This window comes from Macaca nemestrina, chromosome X (genome assembly GCF_043159975.1).
Source record: "Macaca nemestrina isolate mMacNem1 chromosome X, mMacNem.hap1, whole genome shotgun sequence".
NCBI lineage: Eukaryota > Metazoa > Chordata > Mammalia > Primates > Cercopithecidae > Macaca > Macaca nemestrina.
In genome coordinates, this window is record NC_092145.1 from 158,076,022 (window position 1) to 158,098,338 (window position 22,317).

A 22,317-nucleotide genomic window follows, 5' to 3' on the forward strand; every position below is an offset into this window, starting at 1 on the left:
CTGAATGCCTGTGGAATTCAAGCAAAAATTCTTCCAGCAAAAAATATCAGAAAGAACTACTGATTCTTAGCAATTATCCTGAGAGGACAAAGCTCATGTTGTTTGAAGACTTAATGAGAAAACTTGGGGGCTTGGTTAACTTAAGAAAATGTATGTATCAGAAAAAAAAAAATTGAGGGGGAAATTAAAGTTTTCAAAAAATATCTTTATGTTCTCGGTGTTCAAGTAAAGCAAGGTTTGGGGGGATGTGTAAAGGTTCTCACAGGGCTCCCAGGAATTCTCTGGATAGATAACTGGATCCCCAAGAAAAATTTAAATTTAAATTATTCCCTCAGATACTTTTTGCATGCAAAAAACACAGGGAAAGGGTTCTTCCATTAGACCTACTGGGTCCTGACAGTAATTTCTCTCCAAATGCAAGACTGACTCACCGTGATGTTCCTCATGCTGGAAGATGATTTTTGGTTAAATAATGAAAGTATCTTTCGTCTTCAGAAATAGAAGTGACTCACCATTTGCCAGAGTGCAGTCATGTGACTTCACCTACCCACAAGGAATGCTGGGAAATGTAGTTCAGCTGAGGAACCATGACCACAGCTCCATACACCAGAAATATAGCACTATTGAAACTATTAAGACAGAAAGAAGGGATTTGGGTGGACAACGTGTGCATTCTCTAAGACTGTGTTTTTAGTTAGGTTGAACAGTCTTGACTTCATGGTCTTGACTTCTGAACCAATTCTTTTATTTTTATTTTAAGTTCCAGGGTACGTGTGCAGGAAGTGCAGGTTGTTACATAGGTAAACGTGTGTCATGGTGGTTTGCTGCATCTATCAACCCACCACCTAGGTATTAAGCCCAGCATGCATTAGCTATTTTTCCTGATGCTCTCCCTCCCCACACTCCATCTGCCAACAGGCCCCAGTGTGTGTTGTTCCCCTCCCTGTGTCAGTGTGTTCTCATTGTTCAGCTCCCACTTATAAGTGAGAACATGCAGTGTTTGGTTTTCTCTTCTTGCATTAGTTTGCTGAGGATAATGGCTTCCAGCTCCATCCATGTCCCTCCAAAGGACATGATCTCATTCCTTTATATAGGTGCATAGTATATAGCTGCGTGCGTGTGTGTGTGTGTGTACCACATATTATTTATCCAGTATATTATTGATGGGCAGTTAGGTTGATTTTATATCTTTGCTATTGTGAATAGTGCTGCAATGAACATACACGTGCATGTATCTTTGTAATAGAATGGCTTATATTCCTTTGGGTATATACCCAGCAATGGGGTTGCTGGGTCAAATAGTATTTCTGGTTCTAGATCTTTGAGGAATTGCCACACCGTCTTCCACAATGGTTGAACTAGTTTACATTCCCACCAACAGTGTAAAAGTGTTTCTATTTCTCCACAATCTCACCAGCATCTGTTGTTTCTTGACTTTTTAATAATCACCATTCTGACTGGTGTGAGATGGTATCTCATTGTGGTTTTGATTTGCATTTCTCTAATGATCAGTGATGTTATGTTGAGCTTTTTTTCATGTTTGTTGCTTCTGAGCCAATTCTAAGAAGTGCCATATATATTTCAATGAGATTGATTTTATTTACACTAAGAAAAGCTTGTTTTTTTTCCCCCAACCCCTGGGCAGCCCTTACTGCCTCCCAGGCACCACTTAGAATGCTTTTCACAATTGTCTTTGTTTTGTTTTGTTTTGTTTTTGTGTTTGTTTTTGTTTTCTTTGAGACAGGGTCTCACTCTGTCGCCCAGACTGGAGTGCAGTGGTGTGATCTCCACTTATTGAAGACTCAACCTCCCGGGTTCAAGTGATTCTTGTGCCCCAGCCTCCCGAGTAGCTGGAATTACAGGCGTGCACCACCATGTCCAGCTAATTCTTTGTATTTTTGGTACAGACGGGGTTTCACCATGCTGGCCAGGCTGGTCTCAAACTCCTGACCTCAGGTGATCCACCCGCCTTGGTCTCCCAAAGTGCTGGGATTACAGGCATGAGCCACCGCGCCCAGCCTTCACACATTGAGTCTTATATCCTCAACACATCTTGGAGAGGAAGATCTTCTTAGGACACCTCCCTTTTTTCCCCTGACATGGGATAACCATGGCCCAGAGAGGTGGTATAACTTGCCTAAGTTTGCACAGCTTGAAATGGAGAAGCCAGGATGTGAATCTATAAATTGAGTGTCAGAGTCTGGAATTTAACCCTGACTAATCTTGCGTACTACCTCTATAGGCAAGCTAAATGAATTCCCCATCTCTTTTTTTTTTTTTTAATTAGGGGGAAAAAAACATGTACACAGCATGTGTTAATGTATGTATTCATTCCACGGGGCGGCTATAGCAACGTATTGCAAACTGATTGGCCTAAACAATGGACATTTGTTTCTTCGTGCACAGTTCTAGGGGCCAGAAGTCCAAAACCAGGGTGTCTGCAGGGCTATGCTCCCTCTGAAGTATCTAGGGAAGGATCTGTTCCAGGGTCCTCTCCTTGCTTTGGGTAGTTCTCTGGCTTGTGGTAACATCACTCCATAGCATTCTCCTTATGTAACTACCTGTGTCCAGATCCCACGTTCTTATAAAGACACCAGGCATATAGGATTAGGGACCCACCTCACTCCAGTATGACCTCATTTCAATAAACTAGTTACCTCTGCAAGAGCCTTATTTTCAATAAGGCCACATTCTGAGGTGCCAGGGGTTAGGACTTCAACATACGAATTTGAGGGGACATAATTCAACACGTATCAGTGTGTTAATACTGTGCTTGTGTGTGTGTGTGTGTGTGTGTGTGTGTGTGTAACTCGATATTACAATTCCAGTAGTCAAAGGCAAATCAGCAGAATCATACTTTCCTCTCCCATACAACTAGAACGATTTCATATAGTGGGTAAAAAAGTTGTTATTTTTTAGCCTGTGTAGAAAAAAATAAACAAAAATATAGCTCACGTGTTTGTGATTTTCCTCTTCACCCTACTAAATTAGTCATGGCTTCTCTTCATTCCAACACAAAGATATTTATCCATTGACCACCAAACGCATTCAAGTCCCCAAAAAGAGGAGGCAAGTGTGGCTTTTAACACCATATAATTGACCCTTGAACAAGGTGGGGTAGTGAGAGGAACTGACCCTCCGCACAGTTGAAAACCCATGTATAACTTATGACTCTCCAAAAAATTAACTACTCATAGCATACTGGTTGACTGAAAGCCTTACTGATAACAGTTGAACACATATTTTGTATATGTATTACATACCATATTATTACAATAAAGTAAGCTAGAGGAAAGAAAATGTTATGAAGAAAATCATAAGGAAGTTAAAATTAATGAGTTTCCTATTTATTAAGTGGAAGTGGATCACCATAAAGGTCTTCACCCTTATCAGCTTCACATTGAGTAGACAGAGGGTTGGTCCTGCTGTCTCAGTAATGGCGGAGCCAGAAGCAAATTCACATATAGGTGGACCTATGCAGTTCACCCTGTGTTGTTCAAGGGTCAACTGTACAATCAAGGTTATCCTTCTCTAAAATACATGGAGATGACATTTTATCAAGGCTTTTCTCATCTGTTCAATTCTCACCTTCTCAGCATGAAAACAGAATACCCAACAGGTGATCCTCATGACCCCTCAGAGAGGTTCCCCCAAGCAGTCAGTATTCAAATATTTTCATTTTAAGTAGGTTGAACATTATCCTTGTCCCCCAGGTGAATTTTATCTCATTATTAGGTAACTCTATGTATTTCATATGTTCATAATCTATCTTGAGCTTTAAAAGAGATTTGTTGCATATTATTCACAGCTATGAAGGTTCATAATTTTGGGGCCACTTCTACAGCCATTTCATAAAATTCATTTGTGAAATATAGAAAAAACTATGCAATAATCAAATCCAGTTATTTTTTCTTTTACATTTATTTAAAATGATCAAAAATGGTTTATGACAGTTTTAGAAAATGGAATGGATTAAAGGCTAAAAATGTTTAGATTCCATTTAAGTAGGTATGTGTGTGTATATACAACTAAAAACACAGAGGCTTTTTCACAAGGATTTAATTAAGCTTACGCTGAAACTCTTATAGAGAAAATAGTAATTGAGCATCAGACATCACCACTCCTGAAAACAGCTTCTACAAGAATTGAAAAGTGTTGCAGGACCTAATACCAAAATAGGAAATACGGACTATCTTCAAATTGCACAAAGGATGCATGAATCCACAATCTGAGACCCACAGCTCTGAGATCCCTAACGTGAATGATTAAAGATATTTTACAAATTGGGGAGCTCTTTCAAGGGCTTTCCACTTTCAACCTTCTTTCTTTGAAGACCCCAGTTCATATTGGTGAGCATAAAACATGTATACTGGGAATTTTTATGGGTCCCGTATATACATTCCAGACTCTACATGAATGTCTCAATCTTTGGTTCTGATATTTATGGCAAAGTCTAAATGTTACATGAACATTAACCTTAGTTTCCTCAAACTATACCAATATGCCCAAACTATCCTTTTTTCTCTCCCCACAAGTATTTCTAAAAGAGAAGCAAAAAGCTAGTATACTTCTTGGATGCCTAAGGATTTAAGATTTCCTACTCTGGTGAATAGAAAAAGTATAAACCAAGGAATGCAATGTTGTTGCCTTAGGAACCAGTACTTACAGAGTATCAAAGACTACAAATACTACAAAAGGACTCAACACCTGACAATCACCATTTCTGTCTCCTATCCGCCAAAACATAACAAAACCACGTGATTTTCTAGGAAAAAGTATCCCAAGATTTCCCCCAGATGGTTTTAACATCAGTCGCTTTGCACTTAGCATTTCAAAATGCAGCCTTATTTTCTTCAGGTAATAATAATTTTATGTGCAGATACATCAAAGCTGAAAGGATGCTCAAACCCTGCTTGTGGGTGTCAGAAATAATGCATCCCCACTTCATTCGCAATAATGAATGCTCAATGATTTTTTATAACACTGAAGAATTTAGCACAGGCCCAGCATCTTTGGAAACTCAACGATATTCTCCATCTCCCAGAAGCTGATAGCATCCCCTCCCCACCAAGATACTCTGCCTCCCTACTGCTCACTGCTTTGTGCCATCAACATGGTTAAGCATGTGTGTGTTATTGCACCACGAGGTAGCTGAAGATCTCAGAACAGAGAGCCACAGTCTCTTTGTGCAAATGAATGGCCAAACCAACAGATCAAGCAATCCCTTTTTAGAATGCAGGGTCTAGCTGCCTAATTTATCTCTATAACCACATCACATCCAATGAGTTGGGAATGCTTAGTGAGGCAGCTCACGTACTTCACACAGAAGAAAACACACTTTAGGTCATCAAATTGTGTCAAGAATAAAAGGAAATTTCCACAACAGTGATAAACAGGGTTCTTGTTTTAGTTGTTTTTCTCAAAGTAATCAGGGGATCTCAACGTCTTCAGACATTTTCTGGTTCTGAAAGGCAGATTGGAAACAAATGTCATTGTGGGGGGGAAAAAAAGTCTATTAAAGAAAAAGAAAACCAAGATCCAATTCTATGCTGTTACAGAGACTCTTGCTCTAGATTCAGCAGAAGGAAGATTAGAACAGAAAAAAAATGAAGCAGAAACGAAGTTGCACATCTTAAATATATACAATATTTGTCTATTATACTTTAATAAAGCTAGAAGAATGAAAAATCTACTTCAAAAAAAGAAAACCAAGATCCAACTATGTGCTGTCTACATGACACTTGCTTTACATTCAGCAGAAGGAAATAGATTAGAACAAATAAATGATGCAGCAATGAAATTGTACATCTTAAATATATACAACGTTTATTTGTCAACTGTACCTTAATAAAGCTGGAAAAATTAAAAATAGAAAATATTTAAAAACTGTTAAAATCATATCTGGAAACAAATATTAGTTTTCTAAACATTGTTTTTTACATTTTGCCATTTGTTAAGGATTTTGATGATCTTAAATGAATTGAGTAACTTTCTTTTTGGTTAAAACTAATATTTGTAGGAATTTCTTTTTTTTAATATGGCCTTCTTGGTCTTTATAACTTCTGAAGTGGTGTTGTCATTTGCTCCACTTTACAAAATAAAAGCAAAGTACGATTCTTAAAAGTCCACATCAAGTGACAGACATCTGCTGCTATCTATGTAGCTCCGTTACTACAACTCTTTCTCTACAAAGTATGCAAGCTTCAGTGTATGGCCTCAGCATGTATACAGTTCCACAGGTTGTGCACTGCACCACATCACCATGGATATGGTTAGTATACCATGCACATCATCCTTTAGGAGAGAGAGAAAATTATTGGCCCAACTAAGGATAGGTGGACAGCTGGGTACCATTAGCAGCAGCCTGGAACCTTAGAGTCAAGTTCACAGAGGTCTGAGCCCCATTTGATACCAAACCCCTACGTAGTGCTGTCATACACATATTTCCTAGATAGTAGAAAGGTTTTACAGCCAGCAAGATGATATGGGCCCAGGATCCACATAAATGTCACTGCTCACCTTGAAGAGATCTCCCTAACATCATCTCACTCTGTCTACATCCTCCTTTCTGATCTCAGGAACTTTAAGGGAAGGGAAGATAAACTTGGTGCTTGGGAATACTTGGTGAGGGTATCACTGAAGTACAATGGAGAAAGTAGACAAAAGACTTACCAGGTAGCCAAAAGGCATGAAAGAGCTTCAAGACATTACACCCCTTTAGCAAAAACATGCTTCCACCTCAGATAAATGGGGCAGGCATCATCCACGTTTTTAAAACTACACCTATTTCAGAAACTCAGCTGGCCCCCAGTCCAATGATTTTCCTTTAAAAATATTGCACTAAAATATATTTGCCTTGATTATTGAGTTTGTGGATGTCCCCTGTTCCCTGCCTTTACATTTTGTGCTTGTGGAGACGGGTGCCTCTCTCTGCTCACTCAGTTTCAGCCCTTGGTTAACAAAGGCTTACAAATCACTGCCACAAATACTACTGAAATTAACACGTGGTGTGTCATTAATGATGGCTGCCATGTTGGTGAAAGAGTGTTGTCACTGAACCCAAGAATCTGCTGTCAGGTTGCCAGGGAAATAAGACTGTTTTTCAGAAACTCAGTTTCCTCCCAAAATTTCAGGACGGGGTGTAATGTAGATGGAGGCTGACCCCCGAGGTTCATTAGCTAATGGTTGATACTGCCCATTTACCAGCAGAGGGAGCGCAGGGGAAGGTTTTAGGATTTTTGAGGCCAAATGCAAATCCTAAAGCAAACACCGTAGGAATGGGCATCCCTTTCTGGTTTCCTTTAGGGACACAAAGAAGGTATGATTTAGAGGGCCCTGGGCAAACTTCAGACAGATTCTGATGTGGGTGGCCTGAGGTTTAAACCAAACCTCCAGAGACCCCCAGTTAAAGATCTGTGTCACTCTTTTGTCTACAAAACAATCCCTGACTGTTGTTTCAGAGATTTCTTTAGGGCATCCTCTGCTCTCAAATCCCCAGTGATTCTTCAAACCCAAGAAGCCACAGCAGATCTTTCTTTTCCCCTATGGTCTGAGCACAGCTTTGGAATTCCATCAAGAGGCTTAAAATTTAGTGATTCGGTAGTTTTCTTTGCGGGTCGGGTTCTGTGGAAAACATTCACATTCAACCCAGATATTTTTCCTGACTCACCTGTGACGAAAATGTCACTGAATACAGAACAGAACAGAACTGTATTTGGCTAGTTAAATCAACCGCCATGCTTATAGTCTTGCAATGTAGCTTAGTAATTTTTTTTTGTTTGTTTCTTTTTCTTTCCTTTCTTTCTCCCCCTCTTTTACATCAGGCAGATAATGTGCCAGTGTCATTGTAACCAGGTTTAGGGGAAGGTACAGCTTACACCTGACCAGGAAAACCCAATCAGTGGCCAGGTGCGGTGGCTCACGCCTGTAATCCCAGAACTTTGGGAGGCCAAGGCGGGCAGATCACTTGAGGTCAGGAGTTCAAGAACAGCCTGGCCAACATGATGAAACCCCATCTCTACTAAAAATACAAAAAGTAGCCAGACGTGGTGGTGCCCGCCTGTAGTCCCAGCTCTTCAGGAGGTTGAGGCAAGAGAATCTCTTGAACCCGGGAGGCGGAGGTTGCAATGAGCCGAGATCGTGCCACTGCACTCCAGCCGCGGCAACAGAGTGAAACTCTGTCTCAAAAAAAATAAAAATAAATGTTAAAAAAATCACATGATTAGGCAAGTTATGTATATTGAACTTAACCAGAAATAACCTTGCTAGTGACAGACATCTGAAAGTAATTTTTTTAAAAAAATCAGGCTTAGTAACAAGGAAAATAATGTTCAGAGCCAAACTTACCATGGGTCCTGAAACAATTTCTCCCGTTGTTTAGTTTGAAATAACTGGCTGCTGCTCCCAGCAGTGTCACCACCACCACAGATACGATGGGAGACACGATTTTTGCTACCATATTGCCTGCAGGAGTGGAGAAAAAGCAAAGCGCGTCTGAGAAAAACACGGCTGCAGGAAAACTGCTTAAATATTAGGTTGGTCCAAAAGTTATTGCCATTTTTGCCATTGAAAGTAATGACAAAAACTGCAATAACTTTTGCACCTATCTAGTAACTTCTCCATCACATCCCTTCCCATCCTTGTACTCACAGAAAAAAAAAAAGAGAAAGTTAATTAAAAAACAAAAACAAAAAAAAAAACACCTTAGGAAGTAATTCTCTTTTCACAAAGAGCCAAGCTTGTCAACCACATTTTACCACTGGAGACATCCAAGGCCAGGATTTGCACAGACGAGGCCCTTGGCATTTTTGTTTGTTTGTTGAAGTCAATTCGTGTATGCCTTTTAATTAATTTTATTAATATTTTTTCTTATTATTTTTGAGATGGAATCTTGCTCTGCCGCCCAGTCTGGAATACAGTGGTGTGATCTCGGCTCACTGCAACCTCCTCCTCCTGGGTTCAAGTGATTCTCCTGCCTCAGCCTCCAAAGTAGCTGGGACTACAGGCCATGCCATCACGCCCAGCTACTTTTTATATTTTTAGTAGAGACAGGGTTTCACCATGCTGGCCAGGCTGGTCTCGAACTCCTGACCTCAGGTGATCCACTTGCCTCGGCCTCCCAAAGTGTGTGGATTACAGAGGTGAGCCACCACGCCTGGCCTGATTCATTTTTTTAGAGATGGGGTGTCACTATGTTGCCTAAGCTGGTCTTGAACTCCTGGGCTCAAGCGATCCTCCTGCCTCAGCCTCCTGAGTAGTTGGGATGACAGGCACATGTCAAAACTATTTTGTGCCTTTTTAGATGTAGAACGCTCACTCATGCAAAAATATTGTTCAACGAAAAATTGCCAGATAGGCCTGCTTTCAAAGGCATGCTGGAACTCTAGACCCAAGCACACACTACACATATGCATCTTCAGTGCCTCGATGGCAAATTACCCCAGAGCTTTGGTACTCCTGCACAAAGAACAAGAAGAAGGAGCTTGATGTGGCAAAAATCAACACTTCCAAAGGGAAAAAGGAAGACATCACCATTTCCATTTGAAATAGCCACCCTTTCCATGCATGCCTTTCTTCAGACTGGGTTGAACAGCTGGGCCAATACGTGGCATGGCATAGGTGAGGGACACAAGGCTGCTCCATGAATGAGGCTGCCATGTTGGGGGGAAGAGTGCTGTCACTGAACGCACGAACCTGCTCCAGGGCTGATGCTGCCGCCCGCTGCCCCCTGCCCCCTGGGAGAGACAGCTCTCTATTCCTCCCCTCCCTATGTGCACACACTCCACAGTACGATTTCACAGTGTTCCCCATCCAGAGGTGGAGCTGCATCTTCATTCTGAGAATCCAGGCTTAGCCAACAGAATGCCACACAAGTGAAGAGGTGGTGGCTGTAAGCCCAGGCACGCTTCTCTTCATGCTCTTGGTACCCTGCCTGGTCACCATGTGATGAAGCCTGGCCTGGCTTCCTGGAGGGATGTGACAGCCCACATGAAGCTGAGATGAGCCATTCCACCTAAGGCCCCAGATATATAAGAAGACGCAGGAAACATGGTCAAAGCGCTGGCCACACCTACAGCTGACTGCACACAAGAGAGGGAGTTCAGAAGAGACCAGGAGGACCACTAGAATGGTTTCAGCCCAAATTGCTGACTCACATAATCATGAACATAATACATGCTTGTTATTTCCAGCCACTAAGTTTTGGGGTCTTTTGTGACACAGCATAGCTGACTGATACGTACCTTTTCCTCTCTCCCATCTCTTACAAATCAATCAAGTACAATCAATTGTTCTTAAAAAGTGGTCATCCAAGCTGACTGCTTCTCTTTGCCTCCCTTGCCAAGGCTTTAATTCAGCCTGCCATCATTTCCAAGGGGTACTGAACTGGTCTGAAAGGGGGTCTCCCTGGGCCTTAGTGAGCCCCCTCAGGTCCATTCTTCACCCACACATCAACAGGGGCAGGCTCTTTCCCATGAAGGTTCTATGAAGTGCAGACTCCACCTCTGCTAACCTGGCGGTCTTTCCTGGTCACCATTGCATCCTTCCCTGGTTCCTGTTGCATTCCACACCCTGGCTACACAATTTCTGGTGTCCCCACGTGTGTATCCAGCTCTACCTAGTACACCATCTTCCCTGACACCTCACTCTTCTCCTGGGCACCTCTCACCCATATTTTGGGGGACTGGCTTGGATATTGTTCTCTCCAGGAAGCCCTACCTCCCTCACCTAACCCAGTCTAGGAGTATCCCTTCTGCCTTGCTACAGGATCCCATATGTTCCAGCAAATTATTCATCAGATCTGACTGCAATTACTTGTTTATTTGCCTTGCCTTTTCCATCTCTGGACCTCACTTTACACCATAGAGGGAAAAAGGAGAATCAATAAATTTTTCTAAGGATGCCAACATACCCCAAAAATATTGATACTAGTACTCTGCATGTTCATTGAAAGGCAGAGGTCAGCTTCAATCACTTTCTCCTCCCCCATCATTGAAAACTCACAAGAGCCTTGGGGTTGAGCACGTTTACTCTCAACTTAAACTCAAGCAGGCGTCAACCCAAATCTCCAAGAGTATGACTTTTAGGGAATGGGGAACCTGTTCTCCCAGCAACACAGGACACAAAGTCAGCCTTCTGGGCTTCAAGTTCTCCCTCCTTTGACCTGAGATGGGATTGACAGTGCACTCTGATGGCTTCTTTGGGCAGAGTGTTCATAGCTTCCTTTCTTCTGTCCTTCTTGGGTTTCAAGTTAGTGCTGGTCAAAGAAAGGGGAGTAATGGCGGTACTGGGAGAAGTGCAATGGTCTCAGCACTCATTCACAGCCTCACTCTGAGAGCTAAGGGGCATCTTCTGCAGCGAAAACCAATGCTTGCCTCTCCTTTCTCTCAACTCTGATTGGTCCTGTGCTGAAGGTCGGATATTTTTGTTTAGAAGCTACTTTATATACAAAAAAAGTTTGAGTGCTCCATGAAAGTCGTGAGGTTGGGAAACAGAAGCCCAAACAGCTCCTCCCAGCACTGATTTAGGAGAGTGTGCTCTTATTAAAGGTTGGGACAAGGTGAGTCAATCAGTTACCTTCTGGATTGCCATACGTTGAATGGTGATCTCCACCTGTAAGCGGAAAAGGACGTTCGTGTTTATTCAGCAGAGCTTACGGAGTGCCTTCTATTGCTGGGCACTGTCGAGGATGCGACTGTGAACACAGCACACAGATCCCTGTTTTCAGGGAATTTACATTCTTGACGGGGGAGGGGGACAGCCAAGCAGCATAAGGAGCATAAGGAGGAGGAATGTGAATGTGTATGCCGTGTCTAATGGTCATTAGTGGAATGGGGATAATACCAGGGAGAGGGAGATGCAGCCTTAATTTCGGCATTGGGGAGTCTACATATGTGCGCATGCAAAACACACACAGGCTGACAACTCCATGGAGACACATGCCATTCATACACACGTGCCATTCATACACACACTGACATGCACAAATGTGTGTGCACATGCATACACACATGCAGCATGCAACAAACGTGCAACACACAGGCAGAAAAGCACGCATACACATGTGCATGCACACACGCATTTACACACATGTGCAACACGTAAATACAAACGCAACACAAAGCACACGTGCACATCCTACACATCCCCACATACACACACATGCACATACCACACATACAGGCAACAAAAGCACATATAAAGCACAATTCGCCTAAACATACACATGTACACATGTGTGCACATGTTAACACATGTATGCATAAACACGTGCATGTACACACAAATATGCACAAACACATTCATGTGTGTATGTGCATGCCTGTACACACGCATGTATATGCACAATCCACATGCACAGATACACATGATATATTTGTGCAGTATGCACATGCACCACACGAGCACACCCAGATGCACACTCCTGCATCTATCCACGTGCACACATGCGCTTGCACACCCTAAATGTATGCATGTGAATGGAAACACACGGGAAACATGCAATGCATATGCAACCCAAGCACAAACATGCACACATGCAAAATGCACAAGCACATGCCAACACATCTGTGCACATACACAAACATGCATGCGCTCAAACAATCCACATGTGTGCACACCGACACTTGCACATGTGCACATGAAATCCACATGCACTTATGAGCATGATTACAAAATCCACATGCACATGTGCACATGCATGCGCACACAATACACACAAGCATACCTGTGTGTGAACACATGCATACACACACATGTGCACACACATGCACCCAGTACCACCTGTAAGTGGGCCAGAGTTCCTTTCAAGAAATTAAGTCCTCAGGGCATGCACGACATCTCCCCCCAGCATGGATGACCAAGGAAAATGCAAATTAGAGACCCGAATCGCCAGTTAGTTGTTGTGCATTGGATAAAAGCATCAGCTTCCCATCAGTACAGACAGTGTGTTAGTTATTTGCAAATGGACAGCTTTGCCTCACATATTCTGTAAGACATAATTCCTTTACCATAAGTATTTCCATAACGAGAGTTGGGTCTATAGCCCCGTCTTCCTGAAGGGTAGAAAAGAGACCATGAAATGCTAGATATTGCTCAGGAAATCCACATGCTCTCACAGAAGCAAGCAGGTCAGCAAACCTGAAGCAAGATGCTCTTAAAGGCTGCAGAGATTCCAGTGGCTCTCCCAAGGCCAGGGAAGGTGCACAGGTGTCGTCTGGCCCTGTTTACTGTTTACACTGGTGGCTGAAGGTGCATTAGATGTACATCCCTGAGGGTCTCGAGGCCTGACATAGATGGGCAAATGTGTTTCCTTGGGCGTAAAAAAAAATGCCAGCAAATGTTGGTTAAAAAAAGAGAATAGGAAGAAAATGCAGGCCACAAATAGTAATCATAACCCATTAAAAAAAAAATTCCTCCAGGTTGGGTGTGGTGGCGCACACCTGTAATCCTACCACTTTGGGAGGCCAAGGCGGTAAGACCACGTGAGCTCAGTTGGAGCCTGAGAAACACAGTGAGACTCCATTTCTACTGAAAAAAAAAAAAATTAGCCGGGTGTGGTGATGTGCACCTGTAGTCTCAGCTACTTGGGAGACTGAGGCAAAAGAATGCTTGAGCCCAGGAGGTGGAGGCTGCAATGAGCTATGATCACGTCCCTGCACTCCAGGCTGGGCTACAGAGTGAGACTTTGTCTCAGAAAAACAACAACAAAAAAGTTTTTCTACATTTTTCTAACATGTCAAGAGCAATTTTTAAAAATACAGATTTGAGATTTTTAAACTAATGCTTTGCGCTGATTTTGAAGTGAAATGACTTATGTGGATAATGGGTTCTATGGGCTGAACTATATTCCCGTCCAAATTCACAGGTCACAGTACTAATCCCGAGGGCATCAGACTGTGGCTGTATTTGAACACAAAGTCTTTAGAGAGGTGATTAAAATAAAACGAGATCACTAGGGTGGGCTCTAATCCAATAGGACTACAGACCTTATAAGAAGAGATGGGGACAGAGACACACACAGAGGGATGACCCTGTGAGGACACAAGGAGAAGATGGTGTCTACAAGCCAAGGAGAGAGGCCTCAGGAGGAACCAGCCCTGCCCACACCTTGATCTTGGGCCTCTGGCCTCTAGGACTGCAGGAGAATCAATGTCTGTTGTTTACAATCCACCCAGTCTATGGTATTCTGTGATAGCAGCCTGAAATGGACTAAGACATCTCATAAGAAGAGGAGACTGGAACACAGACACACACTGAGGGACGACCCTGTGAGGACACAGGGAGATGATGATGTCGGCAAGCCCAGGAGAGAGGCCTCAGGAGGAACCAGCCCTGCTCACACCTTGATCTCAGACTTCCAGTCTCCAGGACTGTGGGAGAAGAAATCCCTTTTGCTTCAGCCCTCCTGACTGTAGGAATTTACTATGGCAGCCTTAGCAGACGAAAACACTGGGTGTTAGAGAAACTTGTCCACTAGTATTTAAAAACCACAAGTGCAACATTTTCTCCCCACTCTCCGCAGGGAGGCCAGACTTTGGGCTTCCCTCCGCGGCCAGCCAAGGTCAACCCCCACCCCTCAGTGCTCTGCATGAAGTTAGAACAGGGCCTAACACTCTTCGCCTCCTTCAGGGAGAAGCCGCGTAACTCATCCCATGGCGGCGGCTTGCATCCCAGCCAGCACCTCCATGCTACTGTTAATCCGAGCACTGACTCACAGCCTCGCTCTGCTGGGGCTGGAGAGCAGGGGTCCAGGCAGGAAGGGAAGCAGAGGCATCCTCGAAAACAAGCGTCATGCTCCCAAAACTGGGCTATGCCTCATGCACGCTTGATGCGCTTGGCCCAGCTGGCCCTGCCAAGGACCACAGGGCTATCTGCTATTTTCCGGCAGTTTTGCCCCAGGGATACAGCAGCACCCTGACCGGTAAGCTTTGATCCATTCGGGAGCCAGATAATGGTCCCCCAAAAATGGCACAGTGCAGACCTACTGAGACTAACTTCACAGGAAAACGGGAAACGATCAGGGCTCTCCGGAGAGCCACTTGCTGAATCATTTCTTTCTAACTGATGAGTATGCCAGAGAACAAAAGAAACGTCCTGAACAGCTCTCTCTCTGTAGAGAGAATTTTTAGAGAATCGTGCGTGGGGTGAAAAGGCTCATTCATAGGCTGTAGGGGTGTGGGGACAGCTCACTTTACATAACACACTCCAAGGTGGGCCGGGTATGGTGGTGCAGGCCTGTAATCCCAGCACTTAGGGAGGCCAAGGTAGGAGGATCGCTTGAGCCCAGTTCAAGACCAGCCTGGGCAACATGGTGAAACCGTCTTTGCAAAAATTGTACCTGAGGAAATGACGACAGTGAAAGAGGCCAGACCTAACTGATTCCATCTTGCTTCTAACCCTTAAGCTGTCCTTGTTCATTCCCGGGCATAGGCCGAACTAACTTTGGGAAGGAATTCAGTTCATGGTTTGACTCTGAAACAAAACTGATCATAGCCTTTCCCTGAAAACACCTCCTTCTTGCCTGGGACCAGTCGGCCTTTGTAGGACTAACAAATTAGCTACAAGATTAGAAATTATGGTTTAGGGCAGGGTGCGGTGGCTCACACCTATCATCCCAGCACTTTAGGAGGCCCAGGAGGGTGGATCGCCTGAGATCAGGAGTTCAAGACCAGCCTGAACAATATGGTGAAACCCCGTCTCTAGTGAAAATACAAAAATTAGCCGGGCATGGTGGCATGTGCCTGTAGTCCCAGCTACTGGGGAGGCTGAGGCAGGAGAATTGCTTGAACCGGGGAGACGGAGGATGCAGTGCGCCGAGATCACGCCACTGCACTCAAGCCTGGGCAACAGAGCAACACTCTGTCTCGAAAAAAAGAAAAGAAAAGAAAAGAAAAGAAAAATTATGGTTTAGGGGTCGTGCAGCATCTGGCTCAAGAGTCTGAACCTCTGCAAATTGCTCCTGAGGGTAACATCACTACTGTAAAACGTAAGCCCAGTGTTTGAGATATTTTGCAGACCCTGAACTGGATGGATGAGCTGACACCACCCAGACTGGTAACCTGGCTCAACCAGGTCTGCCATCCACCCAGGAACAGAAAACAGCAAGAAAACTTCACTTCAACCCCCTATGGTTCCCTCTCCAACCTGACCAATCAGCCCTCCCCGCTTCCCAAGCCCCTACCCGCCAACTTGTCTTTAAAAACTCGCCCCTGAATGCCTGGGGAGACTGATTTGAGTACTAATAAAACTCTGGTCTCTGGCACAGCTGGCTCTGCATGAATTACTCTTTCTCTTTTTTTTTTTTTTGAGACAGAGTCTCGCTCTGTCACCCAGGCTGGAGTGCAGTGGCTGGATCTCAGCTCACTGCAAGCTCCGCCTCCCAGGTTCACGCCATTCTCCTGCCTCAGCCTCCCGAGTAGCTGGGACTACAGGCGCCTGCCACCTCGCCCGGCTAAGTTTTTGTATTTTTAGTAGAGACGGGGTTTCACTGTGTTAGCCAGGATGGTCTTGATCTCCTGACCTCGTGATCCGCCCGTCTCGGCCTCCCAAAGTGCTGGGATTACAGGCTTGAGCCACCGCGCCCGGCCGAATTACTCTTTCTCCATTGCAATTCCTCTGTCTTGATAAATCAGCTCTGTCTAGGCAGGGGGCAAGGTAAACCCACTGGGCAGTTACAACAGTGAGACCCTATCTCTAAAAAAAGTTCTTTCAATTTAGCTGGGTATGATGGTGTGTGCCTGCAGCCCCAGCTCCTCGGGAGGCTGAGGTGGGAGGATCTCTTGAGCCCAGGAGTTTGAGGCTGCAGTGAGCTATGACTGCACCCCTGCACTCCAGCCTGGGCAATAGAGTTGAGACTCTGTCTCTAAATAAATAAATAATAAAATAATAAAAAACTACTCCCAGTGGCTTTCTGTAAAAATATTAAATTTGGTCTTTGCCTCACATTTTCAGTAAAGTTGAAACCGCCTTTGCAAAAATTATAACAGTGAGAAAATTACGACAGTGAAAGAGATCTGACCTAACCGACTGCATCGTGCCTGCAGCCTTCAAACAGCCCTTGTTCAGACTCAGATAACCATAGGAGGAATTTACAGCTTAACAATCAAACAAAGATAACAGCCCTTTTCCGAAACAAACTCCCTTCTTCCCTGGGGATCAGACTGTCTTTGAAAGACTAACAAAGTAGTCACAAGATTAGAAATTATATTAATAGGTTAGGAGCCATGCAGCCGGAGGCCACAAGATTCCAAACCTCTTCAGGTGCTCCTAGGGATGGCATCACTATTGTAAAACCTAAGGTTGAAGTTGAGATATTTTTTAAACCCTGCATTGAGATGCACCAGCCGGCGCCACCCAGACTGGTGATGTGGCTCAGCCAGCTCTGCTGTCCCACACAGGAACAGAAGACAGCTAGAAGAACCCATGTCCATCCTCTGTCATTCCACCTCCAACCAACCACTCAGCACTCCCCACTCCCGGGTCTCCTGCCGGCCAAATTATACTTTAAAAATCCCAGTGTCCAAATTTTGGGAGAAGCTGATTTGAGTCATAAAACTCCAGTCTTGGCTAGGTGCAGTGACTCATGCCCGTAACCCCAGCTCTTTGGGAGGCTGAGGTGGAAGAAGCACTTGAGGCCAGGAGTTGAAGACCAGCCTGGGCAACATAGTAAGACCCCATCTCTACAAAAAAATTTTAAAAATTAGCCAGGTGTGGTGGCACACACCTGTGGTCCTAGCTACACAGGAAGCTGAGGCAGGAGGATTGCTTGAGCCCAGGAGGTTGAGGCTGTAGTGAGCTATGATTTCACCACTGCAGTCTAGCCTGGGTAACAAAATGAAACCCTGTTTAAAGAAAAAAAAAGCAAAAACTGCAGTTGGTATAGCAGTTAAGAAGGAATTACTTAATTACTTAGGCACATAGCAAGGGTATGGGAGTCCTCGGTAAGGCTTTTCTTTTTAATGAAAAGCAGCCCCAAATAATTTTCTAACAAAGAGCAGCCTGTAAAGTTGAGCCGCAGACATAGACAAGCCAGCTAGGAGCTTGCATGGGTGAATGCCGGCAGGAACTAGGGCCTAGACACGTTCAAGATGGCGGCTTCATCTTCCCTCCTCTTTGTCAGCCCCATGTACAAGAAGAAGCAGACAAGATGGCACTGACCAACTGGAAAGCCTATTTGCATAATAAGATTAGGGTGGGGCCACCAGCCTTCCCCACACACTATGTAGAAGTCATACGTGATGGAACCAATCTGTGAGCCCTATGTAAATCAGACACCACCTCCTCCAGCCTGCCTATAAAAGCTGCTGTGGTCTACAACCTCTCAACTTTTTCAGATGTTTCTCTCTCTCTCTCTCTCTCTCTCTCTCTCTCTCTCTCTCTCTCTTTCTCTCTCTCTCTCTCTCTCTCTCTCCCCCCCCCTTTCTTCTATTACACTTTCAATTCCTTAACCCACCCACATGTGTCTGTGTCCTGAATTCTTTCTCAGCGTGCAACAACAAACCCCAGGGTATGTACCCCAGACAGCATAACCGTTTCACAGGCTCCCGTTCAGTCAGCTCTGTGTGAATTAAACTCTTTCTCTATTGCAATTCCCATCTTAATAAACCAGGTCTATCCAGGTAGTAGGTAAGGGGAACCCCTTAGGTAGTTACAGAAAGATGGTGGAAGGAACTCATAGTACGTTGAGTTGAAGGTGGTCAATTCTTTTTGGTTTTTTTTTTTTTTTGAGACAAGGTCTCAATCCATGGCCCAGGCTGGAAGGCAGTGGTGCTATCATGGCTCACCGCAGCCTCAAACTTCAACCTCCCAAGTAGCTGGGACCACAGGCACACACTTCCATGCCCAGCTAATTTTTGCATTTTTTTTGAGAGACAGGGTTTCACTATTTTGCCCAGGCTGGTCTTGAACTCCTGAACTCAAGTGATCCACCCACCTTGGCCTCCTAAAGTGCTGGGATTACAGGCGTGGGCCACCATGCCCAGCCAAAAGTGGACAGTTCTTGACCCCAGGTAATGAGTACCTTGTCATGAGCCCCCTCCCACCCTGAAGCTTGTCTGTGTCACAGGGAGTGAGTTCTGAGGATGAGCTACCTATAGGGCCACAGCTATTGCTCCTTTGAAGTGGACAGTCGAGCGTCATGCATTGCTTTCATTTTGTTGAACGGATCTGATGACAACACTCATTTCAGAGGTAATGAAGATGACAGACATAAAAATATTTTACTCCAAAATATATCGCTTTGCCTTATTTTGAAATTGCCGCTCCAGGGCCAGCAGACTGAGGTGGGGAAATTGGCGTCTGTAGAGGATCTTTGCTGTTGCAGCCAGGCCCTCCCTTTCTAAGCTTTTCCTGGATGTAGGAGAGAGAAACTGAGACTCTGACACCTTTACAGGTCTGAAAAGAAACATTTACCATGGTTGTCTCTGAGTGCTGGTACCTGGGAACCTTTATCTGCATAACAAGGACCCCCTTGCAGCCAGGCCTTTTCCTGTCTGCCTCTCATCACCTGGCTTGCCACCTGTTAAACCTGCTTTACCAACATCACCTATTTTGGGCCATGCTCTGAGCCCACATTCTTCCTGCAAAGAACAGCAAATAGCAAACTCAAATAGCAAAGACGTGGAATCAACCTAGGTTCCCATCAATGGTAGACTGGATAAGGAAAATGTGGCCCACGTACATTGTGGAATATTACACAGCCATAAAAAGAACAAGATCATGTCCTTTGCAGCAACACGGATCGAGCTGGTGGCCATTCTCCCAAGCAAACTAATGCAGGAACAGAAAACCAAATACCATGTGTTCTCATTTACAAGTGGGAGCTAAACACACAGTATGCACTGTGAAAGGAAATTAAATTTTGTGATCCTGAATTCATTTAATCAAAGGGAAAAGTCAAGCTGGGAATTGGGTCACATAAATCTGCCTCCCCATTTTGGTGCCTAAATAAAATGGCTACAAGATGAAAAGCTACACGTCTCCCCCATATTTTGCCCACAAGGAAATTCCTAGTGAGCTGTGAAGATTTCACCATGACAATGCAAACTGATAGCTTATCTTTACAGGTGCAGTCACCCCCGCCCACCAGACACAAATCATATGTGATTGCTCCCCTGCCCCATTTTGTCCAGATTATCTTATGCAACATGCAGATTCCCTGCATTTTCCCTCTGCCCCATTTGTCTATGTCATCTTATGTAAAAAACACAGATGCACTGAGCCAGACAAAAGCATGAATAACTATTTTCCCTACCTCCCACTTCCATGAAAATTATGTACTTCTCAATTTCCCACCCTTTCCCCTTTAAATTTGGAGCCTTCAAAATCATCTTCGAAGAAGGGCACAGACCAGTCTCCTGGGTGCGCGTCCTTAACCTTAACTTTGGCAAATAAATCTTTTAGACTCGTCTCGTCATTTTTCTCGATTGACAACGTGGACACAAAGAAGGGAACACCAGACACCAGGGCCTACTTGAGGGCAGAGGATGGGAGGAGAGTGAGGATGGAAAAACTACCTATGCTTATTACCTGGGTGATGACATAATGTGTACACCAAACCCCTGTGACAAACAATTTACCTATATAACAACCCTACACAAGGACCCCTGAACCTAACATCAAAGTTAAAAAAGATGCTCTATAAGCTTTTGCATCCCATTGGTGGTTGAGTCTTGGTTCTGAAGGTTTGCGTGTATATCCACTCAATACATTTGTATGCTTTTTCTCCTATTGATTAAGCTGCCTCGTGTCAGAGATTCAGAGAAAACTTAGGGAGCCAAGAGCCTTGGCTCTCACAAAGCCTAATGAGACCATATCTGAAAAAAGAAAAAAAGAAAAAAAGTACTTCCCACCTTGCCAGAGCTCTTGGCACATATTAGTTTTAACCAATGGCTACTCAAGGCCAGGCGCGGTGGCTCACGTCTGTAATCCCAGCACTATGGGAGGCTGAAGAGGGCAGATCACCTGAGGTCAGGAGTTCAAGACCAGCCTGACCAAAATGGTGAAACTCCATCTCTACTAAAGATACAAAAATTAGCCAGGCGCAGTGGCTTATGCCTGTAATCCCAGCACTTTGGGAGGCTGAGGCAGGAGAATCACTTGAACCCAGGAAGCCAAGGTTGCAGTGAGCAGAGATCATACCACTGCACTCCAGCCTGGGCAACAAGCAAAACTCTGTCTCAAAAAAAAAAGGAAAAGAAAAGAAAAAAAGAAAAGAAAAGATGGGTTACTCAATTCATTGAAGGTGTGCAAAACTCTTAACAAAGGGAAAATGTTAAAATGGAGACAACGGTTTAAAATCAGCCTCCAGAGTGTTTTGTTCTTGTTTTCTTTCTCAGGGATGACATTTTGCTTCAGTCCTCCTTTTCCAAATCCGGAGAGGATCTGAGGGTTTCAAGGTCCCCTGATCTCCATGAGAAAAACTCAACCAAGCCAAGAGGCTGTTTATGGCTCCTGTAGAACACTGCTTTCATTCTGGGCATAATCACCGACCAAAAGAGTTATCTTTTTTTTTTTTTTTTTTTTTTTGAGACAGGATCTCAGTCTGTCACGCAAGCTGAAGCGCAGTGGCGCCATCTTATCTCTCTCTGCTCGCTGAAGTCGCGACCTCCTGGGCTCAAGCGATCCTCCTATCTCCGCCTCCTGAGTAGCTGGAACTGCAGGCACATGCCACCACGCCTGGCTACTTTTTGTATATATGTATTTTTTGTAGAGACAGGGTTTTGCCATGTTGCTCAGGCTGGTCTCAAACTCCTGGGCTCAAGCAATCCTCCCGTCTCGGCCTCCCAAAGTGCTGGGATTACAGGCGTGAGCCACCGCGCCCGGCCATTGAAAGTGTTTTCTATTCTGTTTGAAGTAAGTGAGCTGCGCCCCTAAAGAATTTCCAGTTTGTTGGATGCTGTCTCTCTCTAATTAGTTGTATAGTTCTTTGCTCTGTTTACTTTTACCTAAACAAAGGTGTGTGTGTGTGTACGTGTGGCTGCACCCACCCTCCTGGGGAACAGAAGCAGACCAGTCCAGCACAGACAGGTTCTCAGAAGACCAGGCACCGGCACACAGCACCCCACTCACCAAAGACTCCAGGTAGAAGGCCCAGGGCAGAATGCAACCGGGAGCCCTGGAAAGACGACCCCTCCCACCCTCCACCCACCACCGCGTGCCCAGATGTGGGGGTACCATGTGTGTTGCCGGAGTTGTCATAACTGGAGTAGCCACCGCCGCCACCTCCTGTTAGACAGAGAAGGTAGAGTTGAGGGATGTTCAGGTGTCCTAGCGTGGCGTTTCCTGCAGGTGTTGGTCTGTCCAGCTCATTGGGAATGG

General features: G+C 44.5%; 1 protein-coding gene across 2 annotated transcripts in view; it reads right to left on the reverse strand.

Annotated features, from left to right (window-relative positions):
- Window positions 1-3,330: 3,330 nt before the first annotated feature.
- LOC105478067 (Xg glycoprotein (Xg blood group)) overlaps window positions 3,331-22,317 on the reverse strand; it is a 67,062-nt gene continuing 48,075 nt past the window's right edge. The window contains exons 7-11 of one of the 2 annotated variants that reach the window (XM_011735036.3): window positions 22,174-22,224; window positions 13,008-13,052; window positions 11,575-11,610; window positions 8,347-8,463; window positions 3,331-5,464 (exon numbers count right to left, since the gene is read on the reverse strand). In XM_011735036.3, coding sequence (XP_011733338.2) covers window positions 5,448-5,464; window positions 8,347-8,463; window positions 11,575-11,610; window positions 13,008-13,052; window positions 22,174-22,224 — 266 coding nt within the window. In that variant the 3' untranslated portion in view covers window positions 3,331-5,447. The remainder of the gene's footprint in view (window positions 5,465-8,346; window positions 8,464-11,574; window positions 11,611-13,007; window positions 13,053-22,173; window positions 22,225-22,317) is intronic. The other variant, XM_011735035.3, reaches the window with a different exon arrangement.